Genomic DNA, 18,784 nt, shown 5'->3' with positions numbered 1-18,784 from the left:
CTGATTGCCGCTGCCGAGCGGCCGCAGAGCCGCAGAGCCAATTACTCAGCCTCTTGTAAAAAGCAGAGCGCTCTAAGGGGAGAGCAAGCCCGTCTCATATTAAAACTATGCTAATTAGGAACTAATTACGGGCACGGAGATATTATTACCCTTGGCCAGCTTGAAGGCTGCAGCCTCCGTCTGATGGAGACGTTGGTCCCGAATCCAACCCACTGCCAGCTCGGGCAGGGACTGCAACAGGGAGGGAATGCCGTTATTAGGGGAGGCCAAGCTTCAAACAAGCCAGCACGGGAGACTCAGGATCCCTGGGTTCTTGGTACCCTCTGCACCAAAGCCAGGCCTCATCCTGACACAGCTTGGCCAGGACCTTGCTGGAGCTTCAGCTGCTGGCTGGCAAATGCAGGGCACCTCGAGGTGCCCTGGCTGCTGGTGCCACCTCTGCGAGCAAACCAGGAGCTCCAGGGGGAGCACAGTGTGTGGGAACCCCCCCTGAACTGTTTTTGAGCTGTTTTACGTGCAAGCTGCTCAGCTGCACCCTGCGAGCCTTGCTCGCAACTGGTGGCCAGCAGCTCCTGGCCACCCTCAGCATGTTTTCCTCTGCTGTTGCTGTTTGGACACAGGGAGATGTTTTGGAGTGGAGAAGTAAACAGCCTGAACCCAGCCTTAAGGGAAGTCTCTGTCAACAAAAACAGGGCAGGTGCTTTCCTCCATCAGAGGGCAGGTCATGGAGGCTCCTGCCCTCAGGATCTGCTGTTCTGCCTGGAGTAGGGGATGGAGGAGCCCAGGGGCTACCAGGGTGCAAAAATCCAGCCCCATAGACCAGCTGGGACTCAAACAAGGCTTCCACAACGTTTTGGGGTCTCACCTTGGAGACCCGAATCAAAGACACCCGTGGGCTTTGGGTCAGACCTTACCAGCCTCCCTCAGCGCAGAAGTGCTCACACAAAAATAACTCCTGTCTTTGCAAACTGACGGCGGTGGCCAGGCAGGGCAGAGACCTGGCTCTGTCTGACTGCACCTTACTCTGCTGCAGGGAGATTTGGTGCCTTAACGTATCCAAAAGCTTTTGGAAACACCTACCTGGCGGCACCTGTCCCAAGTTCAAGAGCCCTTGTTTTAAAGGTTGAACAAAATCACATTGGAAATCCTGGAGAAGGCATTGAGTAGACATTGCTTCAGACAGGGCAGCGCTGGCAGGAGGCACCTTGGGCAGGGCTCCCTGTCTGTGCTTTTTTCTTCTCTGGTTCACGTTGATCTTTCCAGGAGAACTGGCGTGGTGCCCCGACTCTGCATCCCATAAATAAGGCACAGCATCAGCTGTCATGTCAGCAGGAGACAAAACATTTAATGTGAAAGGCTTTAAATGGAAGCAGGAAATGAAAAGATAAAGGGCAAATTTTATTTTAGATTCCTTGTTGGTACATATTTTCCTTTCTGACAGTGAGGGGATGCGATGGCTTTATCAGCCCACTGTTTGAGAGTTTATTTATAGAAACTTAATACTTTGCAAGAAAGTGGGAGGGGGATGTTAGCAGCTCAGGTTGGGTGAATGCACGGTGTTAGCAGAGCAATGAGCAGGGAAGGGAGATGAGCTCCCTCTTCTCTGAATGGAGCTGGGATTCTGGGAAAGCTGCTAGTACCGTAGAAACCATCAATGCAGCCTGTACAGAACACGCAGGAGCATGGCAGCAAGAGCGGCATCAAACCGGTCTTCTGTGCTCTCAAAATTGCAAATGAAAGGGGGAAGACTATCACGGAAAACATCCTGGCAACTTGCTTCAAAGCAAACATCCTCTGGCACATGTAATTACACCAAACTGAAGACTCTTTCCTAACCTTGAATATATTGCAGCTGTAACTTAGCAACGTAGACTGGGTGAAAGCATCTAAACAGGAATGCAGGTTCAGAGGAGAGATTTAGCCTCACATTCCCTTTTGTTCCCATACCTTAGCAACAACCCAGCTCCGGAGAGGAGGCAGCTGGCTCCCATCGACTTCCGCAGGAGCCACAGATCCAGTCACCTCTCCTGCTGGTGGAAACCTGCCCCTTTATAATCCAGACCTACATTATGAGAGTAATTAAATATTGCTCTAACCAAACACCAGTGAGTCAACCCCGTCCACTGAAGTTACACAATGATGACTCACGGACTACTGTCACTGTCTCACGAGTAGACTCTGGAGAAGTTAAAGCTCGTGGTGTACATGCTCTGAGTCACTGACACTCAGGTGAGACAGGAATTGAAAATGCTCAGGCAAACAGATCCCAAGGACAACTTCCCAAGGACTTGCCAGCATTCATGCAAGATTTGTCTGTGTGTCTTCTACTCACTTTGCAACCTTGGAAACCTCGGGTATCTGGTAAATAGTCTAAAATGACTTTTTGCCTTCATTCTTGATAGAAATATCTTCCCTTTTATAGTGCCTTGCAATAGACTTGCTTAGAGAGCATTAACCCATGGGACACCAGGAGGAAGTGTGGTGCCTGGTGACAGACAACAGCCCAGGAGCAAGGGCAGGGTCGTTGTCCCACTCCAGCACTGTACCCCATGCCCTCACCACCTCCCAAATCTTCCTGCACCGTCACCTGGCATTTCACACCATGTCCCCCAAAAAAGGCAAGCTAACCACGGCCTAAGGAGGTCCCAGCACACAGGATCAGCAGCAGCTTGGAGCAGAATCAAGACTTGGTGCAGAAGCTGTTGTCACACCCACTGCACGAGGGATCTGCCTTTGAGAGAACAATGGCAAAACGTAAGAAACTCGAGGCACCCTCAGCCACCGCAGACTGACTGTTCCGTCCCATTCCCCGCTTTGAGTAAATGCTTTACAGCGGACCGCAGGAATAGCGATTAAGCTGAACTAATATTTACGGTTCCACAACACCCAAAGCTGTCACTCTCTTCAAAACGCAACTAAACAAGACAACTGCCTTTCATCCTCACCCCTACTTAATGCCAACTATTCCCAAAACACGGATTTAATTTGCAACCAAACATTTGATACTCCTGGGCAATTGCGCTGAGATCACCGAGCGTCACAAGGATCCACATTGTCTCATTAGGCTGTCACGCAATCCCCATACCATCTTCAGTGTTATACTTAGAAACTGTCAGCTCTCCAGAGCAGGAACTACTTGATCTATATGAGCAGAAGCATTTGGAACAAACTGTGACTCCTCAAAAAAAAATAAAAAATAATAAAGGTAACAAATCATTTGTAATAAATTTATTTTATATATTGGCTTACAAAGCTAAATTGAACGTGTAATAAACAGCACCAAGCCAGTTAAATTTATTCTACAAAAACAATTGTAATACAAAAACATGACTGCAATGCTTAACCTTTCACTCCGGGTTTGGACGGTTAAAAAAAGTTAACCCAAAACCTGCAAACATTAAAAAAGGCTTAAGAATGTAGGCACTGGTGTTTGGAAAGATGACAGCAGTGAAGATCTCGTTACAACATTTCAGAAGAATCAAGGCTGCCTTCGCTTTATTCCCTGTTTAGTGGTTAATGCCTTGAAGACAGCTGTCGATTCTCCTCTTTTGGTCAAACACCCTACCTTTGCAACCAAAACCGAAATACAGGGATAAGAATCAACTCTGTTCAAGACACCTCCCACGTAATGCACAAGACCTCCTGTGTTTTGTTCCTCTCTCCACCCATTTTGGCTGATGTCTAGCAGGAGGCATGCAAGGAGTCTCTGCCTTCCTTCCGCTGCAGCCTGCAGGATGCACAGTGCAACACCCCACCAAAACCAGCAGCGGGGGGAAGAGGTGCAGACTTCATACAGGGAGGTGAGCAGGGACTGGCATGAGGAACCAGCCTTCCACGTGGCATCCCCAACCTGTAAACCAGGCAGGAGAGCTCTGACAGCCATCCTAAGCTTACCTGCCAGCCCAGAGCATGGAGAGGAAGCTCTCCACCCATCCAGCATCAGAGATGAACGCAAACATTCACATGGTACCCAGAATGGTAAGATTAAAAACATCTGCTGGTTACATGGGTTCAAATATCTGCTGGCTTCTCTCTGCAGGTTTTACCAGCGTATGCCAGAAATGAATTTGGTCCCTGCTGTCTCAGTGGTGACCTGGACAGCAGTTTTATAGCACTGGGAAAAGTAGATTAACAGTATCTCTGCCCAGTCTAAGCTGCCATGCACTGGAGCTGTTTTCTTTGGAAGAAAAAAAAAATAAACACACACACACAAAAAAAAACAAAACACAAAAACAAAAAACAGTCCTTTGCTGGATATAAAACCAAACTTAAGTAATTAAATTATGGCAGATACAAAAGACAATGCCTGCAGCATGCACAGAGGATTGATCGCTGCTCCTTGTACCGGTCGCGAGGCTGCAGGAACATTGACTTGGCAACCCCTGCACTGACACTCCAAGCATTGTAATAGCTCTGCTCTGACACACAGCACACACATTGCAGCTGCCCAGGATAAACATGTACATTCAGCCCTAATAAACTTTCCAAAGCTGCTCTTCAATAGCCCACAAAGCAGTCCCTTTGGCTGTAGCCACAAGAAAGCGCTTTCTGATGCTTCCTATATTCTTTGCTTTCCACCCAAATTCCCCCCACCCCCCAGAAAACATAAAGCACAGAGATTGCAGACTTAAAAAGTGAAGCAGGATCACAAACGCTCCTCCATCCCTCCCTCCCCAGCCCAGCCCAAACCATCAAGGCACATCAAACTGCCCTCCCTCTACGACGACCTCCACCTGATTTTTTTTATTACTCATTTTCCCCATTTTTGAAGGGTGAAGTGGACACAAACATTCTCCCTTTAAGGAAGCAGCAAGTGCTTTCATCACTACCTTTGTACTGATAAAATCAAATTCTAACAAAATGTATCTTTACTGCCACCCTAATGTTTCCATGGGAAATGTTAATCTCCTTTAAACACATTCCTTGATGGATGTTGCCACCAATTGGCTTTTGCAAAATTGAGGTCAAATTTTAAAAACCTAACCATTGTCAGAGAGATCCTAAGTCTCTTGATATCAAGTATAAAAATTTGTTCTTTTTAAAAAATTGTTTTAGGCATGCTTGCCTACAGAAGCCAGATATCTGCTGGAAGGCTTTGGTGTGATTCTAGCTTCCCACCAGCTCAAGCCCATATTCTTTCCGAGCCAACATTATTGCCCTGAATTTTTGCGTGTGAAGATTTTCAGAAAGAAGAGCAAACAGATACGTGCAATCCCCAACCCAAGGAGAGTAGGACCGTGACCTGCTCTTTCCCACCACCAGAGAAGGGACTGCCCCCTTGCAGAGGAACATATCAACAGTTGCTCAACTTCTGCTCCTCTTTAGTGTTCTGAATCTGAGACGTACGAAGGCTGAGTCCATCTCCATACTAGCATATCCTCTCCTGCTACCCTGTGTGACTCTGTCTGAATCCGTGACTCATTTGAAGCCAGAAACTCCACAGCTCTGTTCCAGACCCGCTTCATTTTTTTTCTGCAAGAAACAGCGACAAAAAGAAAATAAATTAGAATTGTATCTTTATTGTGCTTTCCTGCTCACAGCCATTGTGGCTGCTGATCAAGCTAGGGCTGGCTTCCTCCTGTTCCCTTTGCAGACAGCAAAGGAGGTTAAACCAGAATTCTAGTTTAGAGGTGATTTCAGCTCAGGACATGAACACACGAGTCCTGCCAGTGGGGAAGATGAGACCCTCTGGCAGCACAAGCAATTGATGACTGCCCTGGATTTCCAGCCCGCTTCACGTTGCAGAGGCACTCGATCTGCAAGCTGCCGCCACCCCCTTGATCTCTCTCCTGCAGAGATCTCTCAGACCAAGGAGAGCAAATTGGAGTTCACTCCAGTTTTGAATCAGTTTTCTAGTAATTCTGGGCACCACATACACAGAGATCAATTAAAACCAGCTGAAATAACTCCTTTTCCTACTGGTTGTATTGTGACTAATACAGAGGGAGAGCATTTAAGACTGCAGCGCACACAGCATTCTGTGCTGTCAGGCAAACAAAGCAGCGCCATTTAGCCAGAAGGAAAAAAAAAATCCTGCAAAGATGAAATAAGTGGCATGTAAACCACCAAGAGCCAGGCTGCAGCCCTCTGGCCTCACCACCACCTTGACCACGCTTCCTTTTCAAAAAGGCATCAAAATCACCTATCAAAACCACCATCAAAACCAACCACTTCAGAAGAGCCTCCCAATACCCTATTCAATTCATGTAAAGTTTTGCCCTAAGAAGTGCAGCACCTTCTGCAGAACAAGATACAACGGCTCAGAAAAAGGAGAGCACCCTAACACAGATCGGATGAAGAAGAGAAAATAAGATGCACCATGCCCAGAAAAAGCAAAATCCACTTACTGTGTAACAGAATAACGACAATAAAACCGTGTGACTGCACAAAATATCAGCCTCTGGACTGTCACATTAATCTGCAGCAGGTTGAGACAAAGCCTGAGTTATGTCAAAATCCTTTATGAAGTGAAAGGCCAGACAGACTTCTTGCAGTCCAGCTTCCCAGCAATTGTCTGCTCATGGTCTCTTAGCCAGGAACTGTAGTTTTGAGCTGAGGTGAATAACATCATGCTGACAACGCTCCTTAAAGAACAAAGTTCAGCTCACCTGCTCTGAGGAGGGATGAGGCTGTCCCGAACGTGGAGGATGCCGACATAGGGGTAACGCTCCAAGTTACGTTCCCATTCCTTGTAATGGTCCTGGACAACGGCTAGAAGGCAGGAGGACAAAACAATGAGAGACCTCAATGCTGCAGAGAGGAGAACAGTGCTACCTGGGTTTAGAAAGCTACTGGATTCTACCTATGATCTTCTTCACCATCTCATACATGGCTTGCTCCTCTTCCTCCATCTTCCGCCAGCGGTACCTAAGGAAGATCAGGATTCCCCAAAGAGTTACCAGACCTAGAAGAATAGAAAAGAAATAGAATTCAATACTGACATCTGTGTATGTGCCCAATGCTAGCAGTTTTATTTTTGACACCTCCCTGGAAGCAGCATTCTTCCTGCCAGCTACTCAGGCCTGCTTGGAACTGAATCCAAGCATTTCATTTTGTTCACCACGGCAGCTGCACCCCACAAAACTGTTGGTACTGACAACACCTGCAGCAGCAGAACATGCGTGCATGTGGGAGGTGGTCAGAAGGCCTCATCACAGACTTTTTCTCCCCTACTAGAAACCTCAGCATGACCACAGGGCTGTAATTGTCTAAATCCCAGAGCTCTCTCCTTGCTAGAGGCCTCCCCCACAATAATCACTTAGGAAGACTGTCAAGCTCCACTGCTCTGAAGATAGCTTCTTGATAAGGAGATAAAGCCTGGGGCTCCAGTGCCAGCCTGAAATTCAGATCTATAGTGAAGGTTTAGCATTGACAAATGTCCCTGTTACAACATGAGCTAACTTTAGCATCTCAGTCTCTACAATAAACATAACTATCCCCTTTCACCCCCACCTTGTCTGGCTAGATTATCAACTATTCAACACTCATCTCTCGTTATCACCTTGCTCAGTAAGACTTCTGTCTCAGCTGGGGCATGACAGACTATTCCAATAAAACCTGTAACACTGGAATGCTACAAGTCATTACTAAAGAGTCCAGAAGACTTTGTAGCCTTGTGCACAAAGAAAAAGAAAAAATGAACCTTTCAGGTAGGTTAACGTACTTATTTTGCAGACCACAGTAATGGGTACTTGAGGAATACTCAGAGAGCTAATCAGCTTGCTGATTTAAAGTAAGTGTTAAGCACTCACAGCACAAGAGCAGGTCCACAGGTCTCTCTCTATTGCCAGAACAAAGGTTAATTAGAAATTAACTCATCAGCAGATTTATTTCACCTCTGTTAGTAATTTCATACAGCTGTAAAAATGTGTGAGCACATGCGTGTTCATCTCTACAGCCAGCAAGGGGAAAAGCTGATTAGAAACACTGACAACTTACTCCAGAAAAACAGGAAAAGGTTCATGATGGCAGTGACCACTGCCCGACGGAAACGGCAGCCAAGACCCATCTGAGGATGGGCGGATTCGAGACAGACCACTTGCTCCACCTTGGTAACTGGTTCAGAAAGGTCTGTGCCTCTCAACCTGATGGGAAGAGGCAGAAAATCTTCAGTGAAGAGAGAACACACTCCAACTGCAGTCTTTAATCAAGAGAGGGAGAACAAACAGACTGCAGATGCAGTAACTCGTTCTATACACCACAAAGAAAATACACCAACATCCTTGCAACTTCTCTTTTCCAGAACATTTTGGGACTGGCTGCTTAGCAAGGAATGGATATGGCTTTAGAAAAGGCAGCAGGGCTGGAACTCCCACTGGTAAACTGAAGTCTCCCTCTGCAGACTCTTTGACAGCACCTCTCAGCGTGTAGAAGATTAAACTTTAAATTGGATTCCCACCTCCCAGCACAGAGAAATGGAAATGTTTACTGAGTCACTCATCAGCAATTGCAGAGAGAGCAGTTGAGGGAGACTGCAAATGTCCATGGAGGTTGCGCTGTTTTCCTCAGTACAGATGAGCATAAACAGTTTAGCTAGAAAAGTGACAACACATCAACTGTATCTGCAGTGAGAAACAGACACACCCTCAGAAAGCATTCACGGCAAAATCGATAACACATCCTCCTGCAAAATCACTCGTCCACACCTGCTGCGCTAGCCGATATGCTTTTAACTCCCTTCTTTATATACAGATCTACACTGATGTGGTTTCCTTATTAGATACTCTAAGCCAACAGGCATCAAGCAAACCAAGTGAGAGCCATCAGATTCAGAGGAATTAGACTAAAGGGGATTTCATTTTTTTAAGCTACTAATTCATTCTAGGTTTGCAATGAATAACCTATTAGACAAAGACATTTTCTCAATTTACTAGCGCACAGCTCACAAACTGCTGACAGCTTGTATTTGGTTACTGGATTCTACAGTAGCTGGAGATGCACAGTTGTTTCCCACCCCTTGTCTTATTTACAATCCAAATTCCATGAAAATATTTAAAATATGCAGGAGAATCACCAAGTGCAGAGCTCATTTTCAGTTCTGCCTCTCAGACTAGCACCTAGAAAAATAACCTCACGTAGCGTTTGCTAAAAATGCCACCCGCAGGTTTTTAAGCATGCTGAACACTCGTTCTGCACGCTATGCAGACTTCATGAAAGTGGATCCATTTGGCGAACAGCCGGCAAAATTGCTAATTATGAAAATAAAAAAAATGGAAATATATCGTACCACAAGGCTCCTGACACAAGCACTGCTCCCGTATGAAAATATAAATTTGAAAACTCTGGATCCCAGCCCACCCACAAATCCGAGCCTGCCACCAGGAAAGCAATATCCTGTCCTGGGAATTTGCCACGCACCAGGAATCAAAGTAGTAGACACTGTCTGATCATTAAATCACAGCAGCAGCCACCGAAATTTTTTTAGGGAAAAAAATAAAGCAGTGGCAATTCATACAAGCTATGCCCATAAGCTCTAGCATTACTACTGTAATGCTACAATTCATTTAATCAGAGATACATTCAGCAATATTAAAACGCAAACAAATGTTCAACTTCAGAGGTAACATACAGTGGAGGCAGCCCACACTTCCCAGAGGCAGATAATAATGTCTGTGGACTCTGGATAACAGTCTTTCATTAGATTATGGCCTGAATGTTGTGTTTTTTCACCTGAAGAAACTAGTATTTCTGCCATTTCTCATGTACTGAAGTGGGTGGTAGCCAAGAAACCCAAAAGAATAAAGCCCCACTGGTGACTGACCAACCCCTACATAGTCCCAGTTTGTTCCTTTTAACATGTACTGTGTGTTCTGCCAGAAAGACAACTGACACTAAAGAAAAGATACCAACCATTCAACAATCTATTTCCTCTCTTCCTCACAAGAACTTCCTCCAAAGGATCCCAAAGCATGTGGGCTGTTACCTACTGAAGAGAACGTTTCACTGACCTAAATAACCCGATCCCTCTGGTCAAAGGATGCAGTTCTACACAATACTGAAGCTCTGGCTACAGTAAGAGTACTGAAGGAATGCATTATTTGGGCAAAAAGTGGGTACATGGGCATGTTTAACATGAGTACTGTAGTCAAAAGACTGTGAGCAAGACACCAGGACCATTACTTCTAAACCCTGCAGTAAGCACAACGTAGCAGTTGAGAGCCACAAGCAGCCATGCCCTCAGATTTCTACTTCATCTGCGAAACAGTGTGTTCGTGAACGCAATGTCCCCCAGCACACAGGCTGGGAAACACGCTCAGAAGGAATGTCTGCAGTTGCCAATCTCTGCAGCAGGACCGTACGTTTTATTTGGAATCTTGCCTACCAAACACTGACAAAGCCAATCTCAGATTATCTTTGGAAATCTAATGAGGAATGGAAGCGTTTTGTGCACACCACACAGGATGTCAAATTACGTAGCAGCCAACACCAAGAAACGAGATTTTGAAACAGTGGGTTTCCACTTACCATATTCCTAAATCCTTGTTACTGTTCAGTATCCAGTGCAGGGCAGCCTCAAACTTCTGCGGGGAACTACCAGTTATATTCTGCACAGAAGAATCCATAAGAAGATTGGTTCTCCATTCATTTAAAATACCAAATAACATTATTTTATTACAGTAGGGGGAGAATTTATTCTATACAGTCTGTCCCTAGGTTAATTCTTATCATAATTCTGCAAACCGAAGGAAGGAAAACTACGTCTGAAGCTTGGTCTGGACTAAAATCTTCTGACTCTGGTAGATGATGCATGAAGCACTCTGTAAAATAACACTATCCCAGACTGTTAAGACTAACCACTAAATACAACATAATCTTACTGACAGTTTACCATGAAAGAAATGGAATGCTAGATCAAAGCAGTCTGTCTTCTGACACTTTTGGGTATAGAAAAATCTTTCTTCTGCCCAGCCCTCAATCCAGGGAAATTTCTGGTTTCACAAGACTGATGACTATGGCGAAACAACAAACCATTAAGTTAGATTTACAGGGGCTGAATCAGAGATGTAGGAGAAGATTATTTTCAAACGAACTGCTGAGAACAGGACTGGCCAAAGGGGAGACTAGAGATATGGGAAAGAATCAAAACAGGATGAGGAAGTAAAACAGATGGTGAATTGCTTTAGTGTCTATTATTTATTGCCTTGTAAGAGACTAAGCACTACGTTATAACAATAGCTGTTCACAGCCTACTCACCACCACGTGATCCCTTGCTTCACTAACCCAAATGCATTTGCTTTTTAGATTCTCAGGGTTTCCGCATTCAAAATTACCTGGTAAAAAAGTCAAAGAGAAATCATGTTTTTTTAAAAAAGCCTTCGAACACTTCAGAAGCACACTGAACTGTCTATAAATGCTACCCTTTAAATTCAACTATAGCTCTGGGCAAAATGATTACAAGGTGGGATTTATATGGTAGGCAGATAAGATTATGACTATTAATAAAACCCTCAACCACTGCATATAGGTTGGAAAGGGGCAATCAAACCTCATGTTTCAGTGTGTGAACTACTCTGCGCAGAACGAGGGGAAAAAATGCCATTTCTTCCCTTTGAGGAGCATGTAACTGCCTCTCTGACCTAAAGCCCTGCAGAGGGGCTCTTTCCATCAAGCACCAAAGACTGCACTGCTGAAGTTCCAGATTAACACACAAAATGCTTCTAAGAAGCCTATAGCCCAGCTCTGCCTTCTACACAGGCAAAGGAGTATTGGCCAGGAACTTGGGTTTCTACATCGTGCTTCACAAAGCTGACCAAACAAATGTGCTAAGAGACTATGTAAAACTGGTGGGCATTTCACAATACGAAGTCTGGTTTGAAAAGCTTTAGCAATTCTATGAAATTCCAGTTATCTAAAGGATTCAGCCCTGCTGAGGTCTGAAATCTGAAAAATGGAACTTATGCACCATCGCTGATTAACACTATTATCTAAAAACCACCACCAACAAAAAGGTTTTATTTGTCCACTGAACTTCTAGCAGCCTTCTCCATCACAAAATACTAGTAATGGATTGGACTGGCGCATATATGGTAGAGACTGGCTAACTACTGCGTGGGGTTAGCTCCTCAGCCAAGTGAACCTGCCTTACTCAAGACCGAGAAAACACAGAAGCATTCACATAGTCAGCTACCACACTTCAGCAGAGAACTGGCAAATTTCTTAAGTCGCTTCAACTCCATTCGTAGGAACACGCTGTAAGTTTACACTTACTGGCTCTGAGTGTCTTGAAGACAATTTCAAGATACTTGTAGAAAAGAACCATAAAGCTGAATATTTGTACCTCAAGTTCCCAATACATCAAGTGCAAGGAACACTTGATCCACAAGAGCACAGTGATATAAGCGCATTAGCTAAGCACTGTTCAGATTAAAAATAAACACATCTTTTTCCATTTTTCTATTACCTGACTTTCTCAGAGCTCTTCAAGTGGAACTGACTGTTCTGCAAACCCCTCTCTTCAAACTAAGGTTAAAAATGTCCAGACAGCTGGGAGAGGCAGTTTGTTGAACGTTCACAAGTGCTTTATAATGACAATTGGAACTCACCGGCTTGTATGGACAAGTAGTTATACAACTCATGCAGTATGTTCATTATTATGTCCTTGTGCTTGGCTTGACAGAACTGAAAGTCAGAAACAGGTAACAAACATGAATAAACTGGCAGCAACAGGGCAGCAGTCAGACTAGCTAAAAAACGTCAAAATGAAATACCAGCAGTGGGGTTTGGCTCAGTTCTGCATCACTAGTTCAAATTAAGCACGCCTACAGCAAAGAGCTGCAGTTTCTGAGTCAAAAGTGAGCTTGCACATCCTGTACAAGTGCCACCGACTCCCCCAGCTCATTGCCCAGGCTGCACCACAGACACCCCCTCAGACAGACCGCAGATCAACTCTGCATGCCCCAAACACCACAGGAGACCAACCATAATGCTGAATCCAACACATTTTTTTTCTCTCAAAATAATGCATTATGATAAAAAAAAAAAAAAAAAAAAAGGCTGTACAAACAATTTGAAATGAAGTTCAGGGAATTGGATTAAGTCTTGCATTGTTGAAGCTGAACACAGGTAGGGCTTTGTCTGTAAACCAATATTACTTCTGTTACAACTATTAAAGAAATTGATTCACATAATCAGGAATTTAATTTTTTATCTTTCAGAGTCTCATATACAATCCCAATTTAATCTGGCCCATTAATTCCAACTCATGAAATCAAAAGATAGAACTAATAATTTTACAGTGATACTGATAGTGGTGGAAGCTTCCCAGAATAATTACTCTTCTGTGAGAATCCCCAATCCCCAATACTTGAAGATAAATAAGTATATGCTTACATCATCTGTTCTTTTGTCACAATCCACATGCAAAAGATTAACTACGGGAGAGAAGAAGGGGAATAAAAGTTAGCTGGCTGCAAAACAATAGCTTTGATCAAGAAAGCAATTATGTCTTTTAAAAAAGGCTCTACTTTCAAGTCTGATTCTGCTGTTCTTAATTTACTTTGCACAGTACCTTGCACATTCAAAGCACTGCTTTGGTAGGCAGTGCTGAAAGCAAAACAAATAGAAGTGGTTTTGTATCAGGGTGAAAACAATGAACCCCATTCATCTGCAAAGTAAAAATTGTGGCCCAGGTGTTTTAACAGCTCCTGTTTAAGTAGATGCGAGTAGATGAGAACTTGCACTGATCTTTTGCAATCTAGTAATGCCACCCGCTGTATGCCACGGTCACCTGACATATCACGGTAGTAACAAGGATTTAAACTGAGACTTTGCAAGGCAGAAGCAGCAGGTCTATTTCACTCGGAGCTGTTAGTTCTGCAGCTTATGGCCTCTGGTTTAACAGCTGCCTCCTGCCCTGACAATTGGATACGGACTGGCCATGGGTTGGTCATACACTCCCTTCTAGCACTGTTAACTACCTGTGTACTTAAAAGAGTGCTCAGCTGTGCTGTATGACTTCTTGCTTTAAAGTATCACTGGTTTAGCAATTACCTAACAACATCCTAAAGGGCCCATCAGAAATTCAGTGACATTGGATAGCTTTATTCTGGCTTTGAGGAACCAGGACACATCCTGGCACACACAAAGCGCACAAACATCTACAAGCAGTACGCCCAGTTTCAGTTCCAAATCAAAACTCCTCGTTCAGTTCAAAGCCATAAAGCATCAGTATTTCAATTTGCTTTAGCTGGGGAACTCTGCTCTATAAGCAAGGCAATGGGGAAGCCTGTTGTCATATCCCACTGAAGCTCTGCCACACTCGAGGTACAGAAGTACCAATTCCAACTCTGTACTTCTCTGCGGTCAGTGCTTTGCAGAGTCTAACATTAAAACACGCCACAGGCAGTTACACGGGCATTATGTGACACAATGGACAGTCATAAAATACTTCCTAGCAGGAACGTTGCTCTCCATAAAACCTGGGGTTTTGAAAAACTGAAGGCCAAACTCATTTGAGCGGGGAAAAAATAAGCACACACTTGACTGACTTTCAATGACACTAACAAGGTTTCCCAAGGACAAGGGGAAAGGGAAATAGGGACAGAAATAGAGGTGTCAAGTTATGGCACTGATAATGATAAATCTGACGGTGATAGAAGTAATAAAGGGAAATCATGAAAAGTAAAGTTTAAAAACTGGATTAAAACAGTGCACGTACAGTTCTCCTCTCCCTTGTCAAGCCAGCCTGACCCAATCATCTTCACCATGAGGATGCCCAGAAAAATCATCAGCAGCACAAAGCTGGCAAGGAAAAGGAACTTGGAGAGGTAGTACTCGAGGCCTTTGCCCTTTCCTTCCGTCCGCTGCCTGGGGGTTGTCCGCAGCAGCTTCGTGCGGGGCGTTATTCCCTGTCCTGCTGCCGATGCATCCCAGCGGCTGCCAGAGGCCAGCCCTGCATTGCTCGCAGAGCTCCAGGGGAGCCGTCGGGCCAGGCCCCCTGCCCAGCCGCCAGGCTTCGGCTCCCTGTCCTCCTTCCTCCGAACACTGGACAGCAAATCCTCTTCCCCTCTCCCAAACTGGTGGCTCAAGCCAGAACGTGCCGCTGCAGATCCCCAGTGGGTGCTGGGCGCTACCTCGCTCTCCTGCTTCCACCAGCTGTAGGAGGACAGACCCTTCCTATCTCCTGCTGCCTCTGACAGAGACGGGGAGCTCTGCCCTGTAACTCGTCCTAGCGACGCACCCCAACCGCTCCTAGATGGCAGGTACCCGCTCCCATCGCTGGAAAGGGGTTTGGAGCTCAGCCCCCCACTTCTGCTTGTGGATGTGCCCCAGGAGGATTCGGAGCTCAGCCCCCCGGCCCCATCCAGGGATGTCCTCAGTCCAGCCCTGGCGCTGAGCCCCCCACCCCTCTCCACAGATGTGCTCCACTGGGATGAGGAGCTCGACTCCCGAAACCCATCCAGGGACGGCCTAGACACTTCGCTGAGCCCCCTGCTTCTCTCCACTGAGCTCCCCCCATACACTGAGGAGCCCGAAACCCGAAACCCATCGGTGTCCAGCGCTGACCCCGCACTCAGCGCTCCCCCTCTCTCTGCAGACGTGCCCCATGGCGACACGGGGCTCAGCCCCCCAAACCCATCCAGGGCTGGCTCTGGCCGAGCCGTGCGCCCCCTGCTCCTGTCCTCGTCCAGGTACCACTCGTAACCGGAGCCGAGCCCCCGGGCCGAGCCCCCCTCAGCCCTGCCGCTGTACCGGGCGCCCCCCCAGACCAGCCTGCCGCCCTTCCCTGAGGCCTCCCTGCGGGACACTGGCGGCTGCCCCCTCTCCTCCTCCTCGTCCTCCTCCATCTCCTCGTCCTCCATCTCCTCCTCATCCTCCTCCTCCTCCTCCTTCTCCCTGCCGCTGGGGCTGAAGCCGAGGCGAGGCCGGGAGGGCGAGGCCTGCTGCGGCCTGCCGGCGCTGCGGGCCGGGCTAGGCGGGGCTCCGCGGCCCCTGCGCTTCGCCGCCGCCACCTCGGCCCGCAGGCAGCCCAGCTTCTTCACGTAGACCTTGCGGGTGGTGTCGGTGATGGGCCCCGGCCGGTAGCCGAGCGCCACCAGCTCCTTGCGGAGCTCCGCGTCCGTCAGCTCCGCCATGGCCGCGGCCGGGCTCCGGGCCTCGCCGGAAGGACTCGGCCGACGAGGAAGCGCCGCCGCCATCTTGGGGAGGGCTCGCGGCCCCCTCCGGGCGGCCATGTTGGGAAGGGCGGGAGGGGGCCTCAGGCGGCGTCCCTCGGCCCCCGTGGGCGGCGCCCTATGAATAGTTATTGAGGTTGGGAGAGACCTCCAAGATCACCTGGTTTAACTATCCCCTGCCACCACTGTCCCCACTGAGCCGTGTCCCCAAGCACCAGCCCCAACCTCTCCTGGAGCCCCCCCAGGGACGGGGACTCCCCCACCTCCATGGGCAACCCGCCCAATGCCTGCCTGCTCTGTCTGAGCAGAAATGGCTCCTCATTGCCCACCTCAACCTCCCCTGGCACAGCTCCAGGCCGTTCCCTCTGCTCCTGTCCCTGGTTATCTGCGAGCAGAGGCCGACCCCCAGCTCCCCACACCTCTCAGGGAGCTGCAGAGAGCCATGAGCTCTGCCCTGAGCCTCCTCCAGCCCAAACACCCCCAGTGCCCTCAGCCGCTCCTCACAGGACTTGTGTCCCAGGCCCTTCACCAGCCTCATAGCCCTGCTCTGGACATGCTGCAGGGCCTTGATATCCTTCTTGTAGAAGATTGTGCAGGTCGAGTGAAGTTGCTTCTCAGGGAGGGAATGCTGCTGCCCACCCCAGGAGAGAGGACAGGGGGAGGAGCGGGGAAAGCAAGATGAAAACAGCCTTATCGTTCCCAGCCAACCAGTGCCACTGCCCCGTCACCCTGGGAGCCAAACTGCACTGGAGCGAGTAGGGGTGGTGAGCTCTCGCCTTGCTCCAACCAAGCTATACCAATTTTTGACACTTTTAGGGACATTTATGGAGTAAGAAGTGTCTTTCCCTGCCACCTGCCACCCCCCTACACATGTTTTCCTCATCCCTTTCCTCTCTGCCAAGTTACAGTCGTTGAACTGGCACCTGCCAGGCGGGCTGGCACTTTGCCACTGCTTTGGGCAGGATCAGGATCTGGGTCCTGGGGATTTTTGCCGGGGAAGGAGGTTCCTTACGTACTTGAAGCCTAAAAAGGCAAAACCAAATGTCAACTCGAAAATTTATTTTGGCACAGCAGTGATGTACAGTAATTGCTTTTTCCTGCTGCCGCCTGTAAAGAAAGTAATGAAAGTGGCTGAAATACTGTGGCTTAATATCAGAATTTAATTAAAGATAATGAAAAAGTGGTGATGAATGCTTGCAGACTGTCTGTACATCGCCGTTTTTGTGATCGACAGATGATACCAGAGCCGTGGAAACATCGCAGTGCCACAGGAGTGGGACCTGTGGGGAAGGGGCTGTGGAAGAGCCTTGGCATGGCTGCCTGCCACTCACAACTGTGAGGATGGAGTACAGAAGGACACAGAAACCTCCGCTGTGTCCTCAGCTTAGATGTTGCATCTTGTACAATTCCAGCAAGTGAGGGCATCTTTGATTTTAATGAATGCCTTAAATACAAGGCAAGTCAGCGAGGCTCTCAGCTTCCTCTCGCCCTCCTTTCATGCTCACTTTGCTGTCGTGCCCTTCGTCTAATTCAGGGCATCAGACAAGGCTTGCCTTGCTCTTCCTGATTTATGTGAGAAAGCAGCAAAGAGATACTGAGATTTGTTAATCTGGTTAGCAACAACAAATATACACTTAGTAGAGGCCAGGGAGCCCATTAAAAGAGCATACTCCGTTCCGATGGGAAGTGTGAATGTGCGAAGCCGAGCCTCCCCTGCTCACTAAGTGGAAAGCACAACTGACAGCTAATAATTTGGAGTAGTGTCTAATGTAAATACAGAATTAGAATATGCTCTTAGTACACAGTTTCTGAAAGCTCACAGCTTGCAAACAGTTTGGAGAAGCTCTGCCTAGACTTGCAGATGCATGCTGGTATCTAAGCATGAGCTCATACAAGCTCATGAATTAAGTGAATTTCTCTTGCTTGAGGAGAGCGGAGCAGAGCAGAGAAGAGCACCACTCTTCATCTTCATTTGCTTCTGGAAGTCAGGGAAGTTGCAGCAGTTGGCCCAGCATTGTGTGACCTTCAGAGTGGAGAACATGGAAGTGGTGTTTGAGAGTTGGAGGACTGGGGAAAAGTTGTGATTCTTTTGCAGAAGGGAGGTTGGCAGGACCAATGCTCAGCAGAAACAGATGTCTCCTTGTGGAGAGAAATCCACTGCCCCTCTTCCTTCTTCCCTAGCAAGCCAGACCCTGGGAACATCACTGCCTTCCCTAGACGTACCTGGACACCATGGAGAAGAAGGCAGGAGAAGACAGCCTCTTGGAGATGACAGAGGGCATAGCCCCATGTACAAACACCTATTTGTTCCCATTATCTTGCCAACAGTGCTGCTGGTGAGGTTGACAGTGGACCCTCTGTTTTGTGCAGCCCCTCCATCAGCCACACAGCCCTGGGCAGCAGCAAAGGCTGCCGGGGCGAGCACAGCCCTGCCAGTGCTGCAGATGGGCTGTGATGCTCAGAGATCCTTGGCTAAGGAAAGCCAGTTCCCAGCCCACGGTGGGAATATCTTGGCTCTAAATATCCTGAGCTGGCTGTGGGAAGATGGGACAGTGAGGACGGGACACCCTCCACCTGTCCTGCTAGCCCAGAAGCTGTCTTAGGCCAGCTGGCAGTGACTCAGCTATCAAATGGGAAGAGCAGGAGTGCCATGCTGTCTGCTTCTCCTCCT

General features: G+C 47.5%; 1 protein-coding gene across 1 annotated transcript; it reads right to left on the bottom strand.

The window, feature by feature from the left end:
- Positions 1 to 3,213: 3,213 nt before the first annotated feature.
- LEMD2 (LEM domain nuclear envelope protein 2) lies at positions 3,214 to 16,104 on the bottom strand. Its single transcript, XM_084498028.1, has 9 exons — positions 14,658 to 16,104; positions 13,331 to 13,371; positions 12,544 to 12,619; positions 11,195 to 11,271; positions 10,465 to 10,544; positions 7,939 to 8,084; positions 6,803 to 6,904; positions 6,609 to 6,711; positions 3,214 to 5,472 (listed from the first exon to the last, which is right to left on the bottom strand). The coding sequence occupies exons 1-9, from the start codon at positions 16,072 to 16,074 to the stop codon at positions 5,322 to 5,324; spliced, it is 2,193 nt and encodes a 730-aa protein (XP_084354154.1). The 5' UTR covers positions 16,075 to 16,104; the 3' UTR covers positions 3,214 to 5,321.
- Positions 16,105 to 18,784: the final 2,680 nt, after the last annotated feature.

This window comes from Aythya ferina, assembly GCF_964211825.1.
Source record: "Aythya ferina genome assembly, chromosome: 25".
NCBI classification, from domain to species: Eukaryota; Metazoa; Chordata; class Aves; order Anseriformes; family Anatidae; genus Aythya; species Aythya ferina.
This window is presented reverse-complemented; position numbering and strand designations above follow the sequence as displayed.

What these genes read in the sequence shown, in the direction of transcription:
- LEMD2 (XM_084498028.1), bottom strand. Translation starts at nt 16,074, where the DNA reads ATGGCGGAGCTGACGGACGCGGAGCTCCGCAAGGAGCTGGTGGCGCTC. An exon ending in CTACTTGTCCATACAAGCCG is followed by an intron (nt 11,272 to 12,543) that starts GTGAGTTCCAAT and finishes CTTTTTTACCAG; the next exon opens with GTAATTTTGAATGCGGAAAC. An exon ending in GATGGTGAAGAAGATCATAG is followed by an intron (nt 6,712 to 6,802) that starts GTAGAATCCAGT and finishes CCTGCCTTCTAG; the next exon opens with CCGTTGTCCAGGACCATTAC.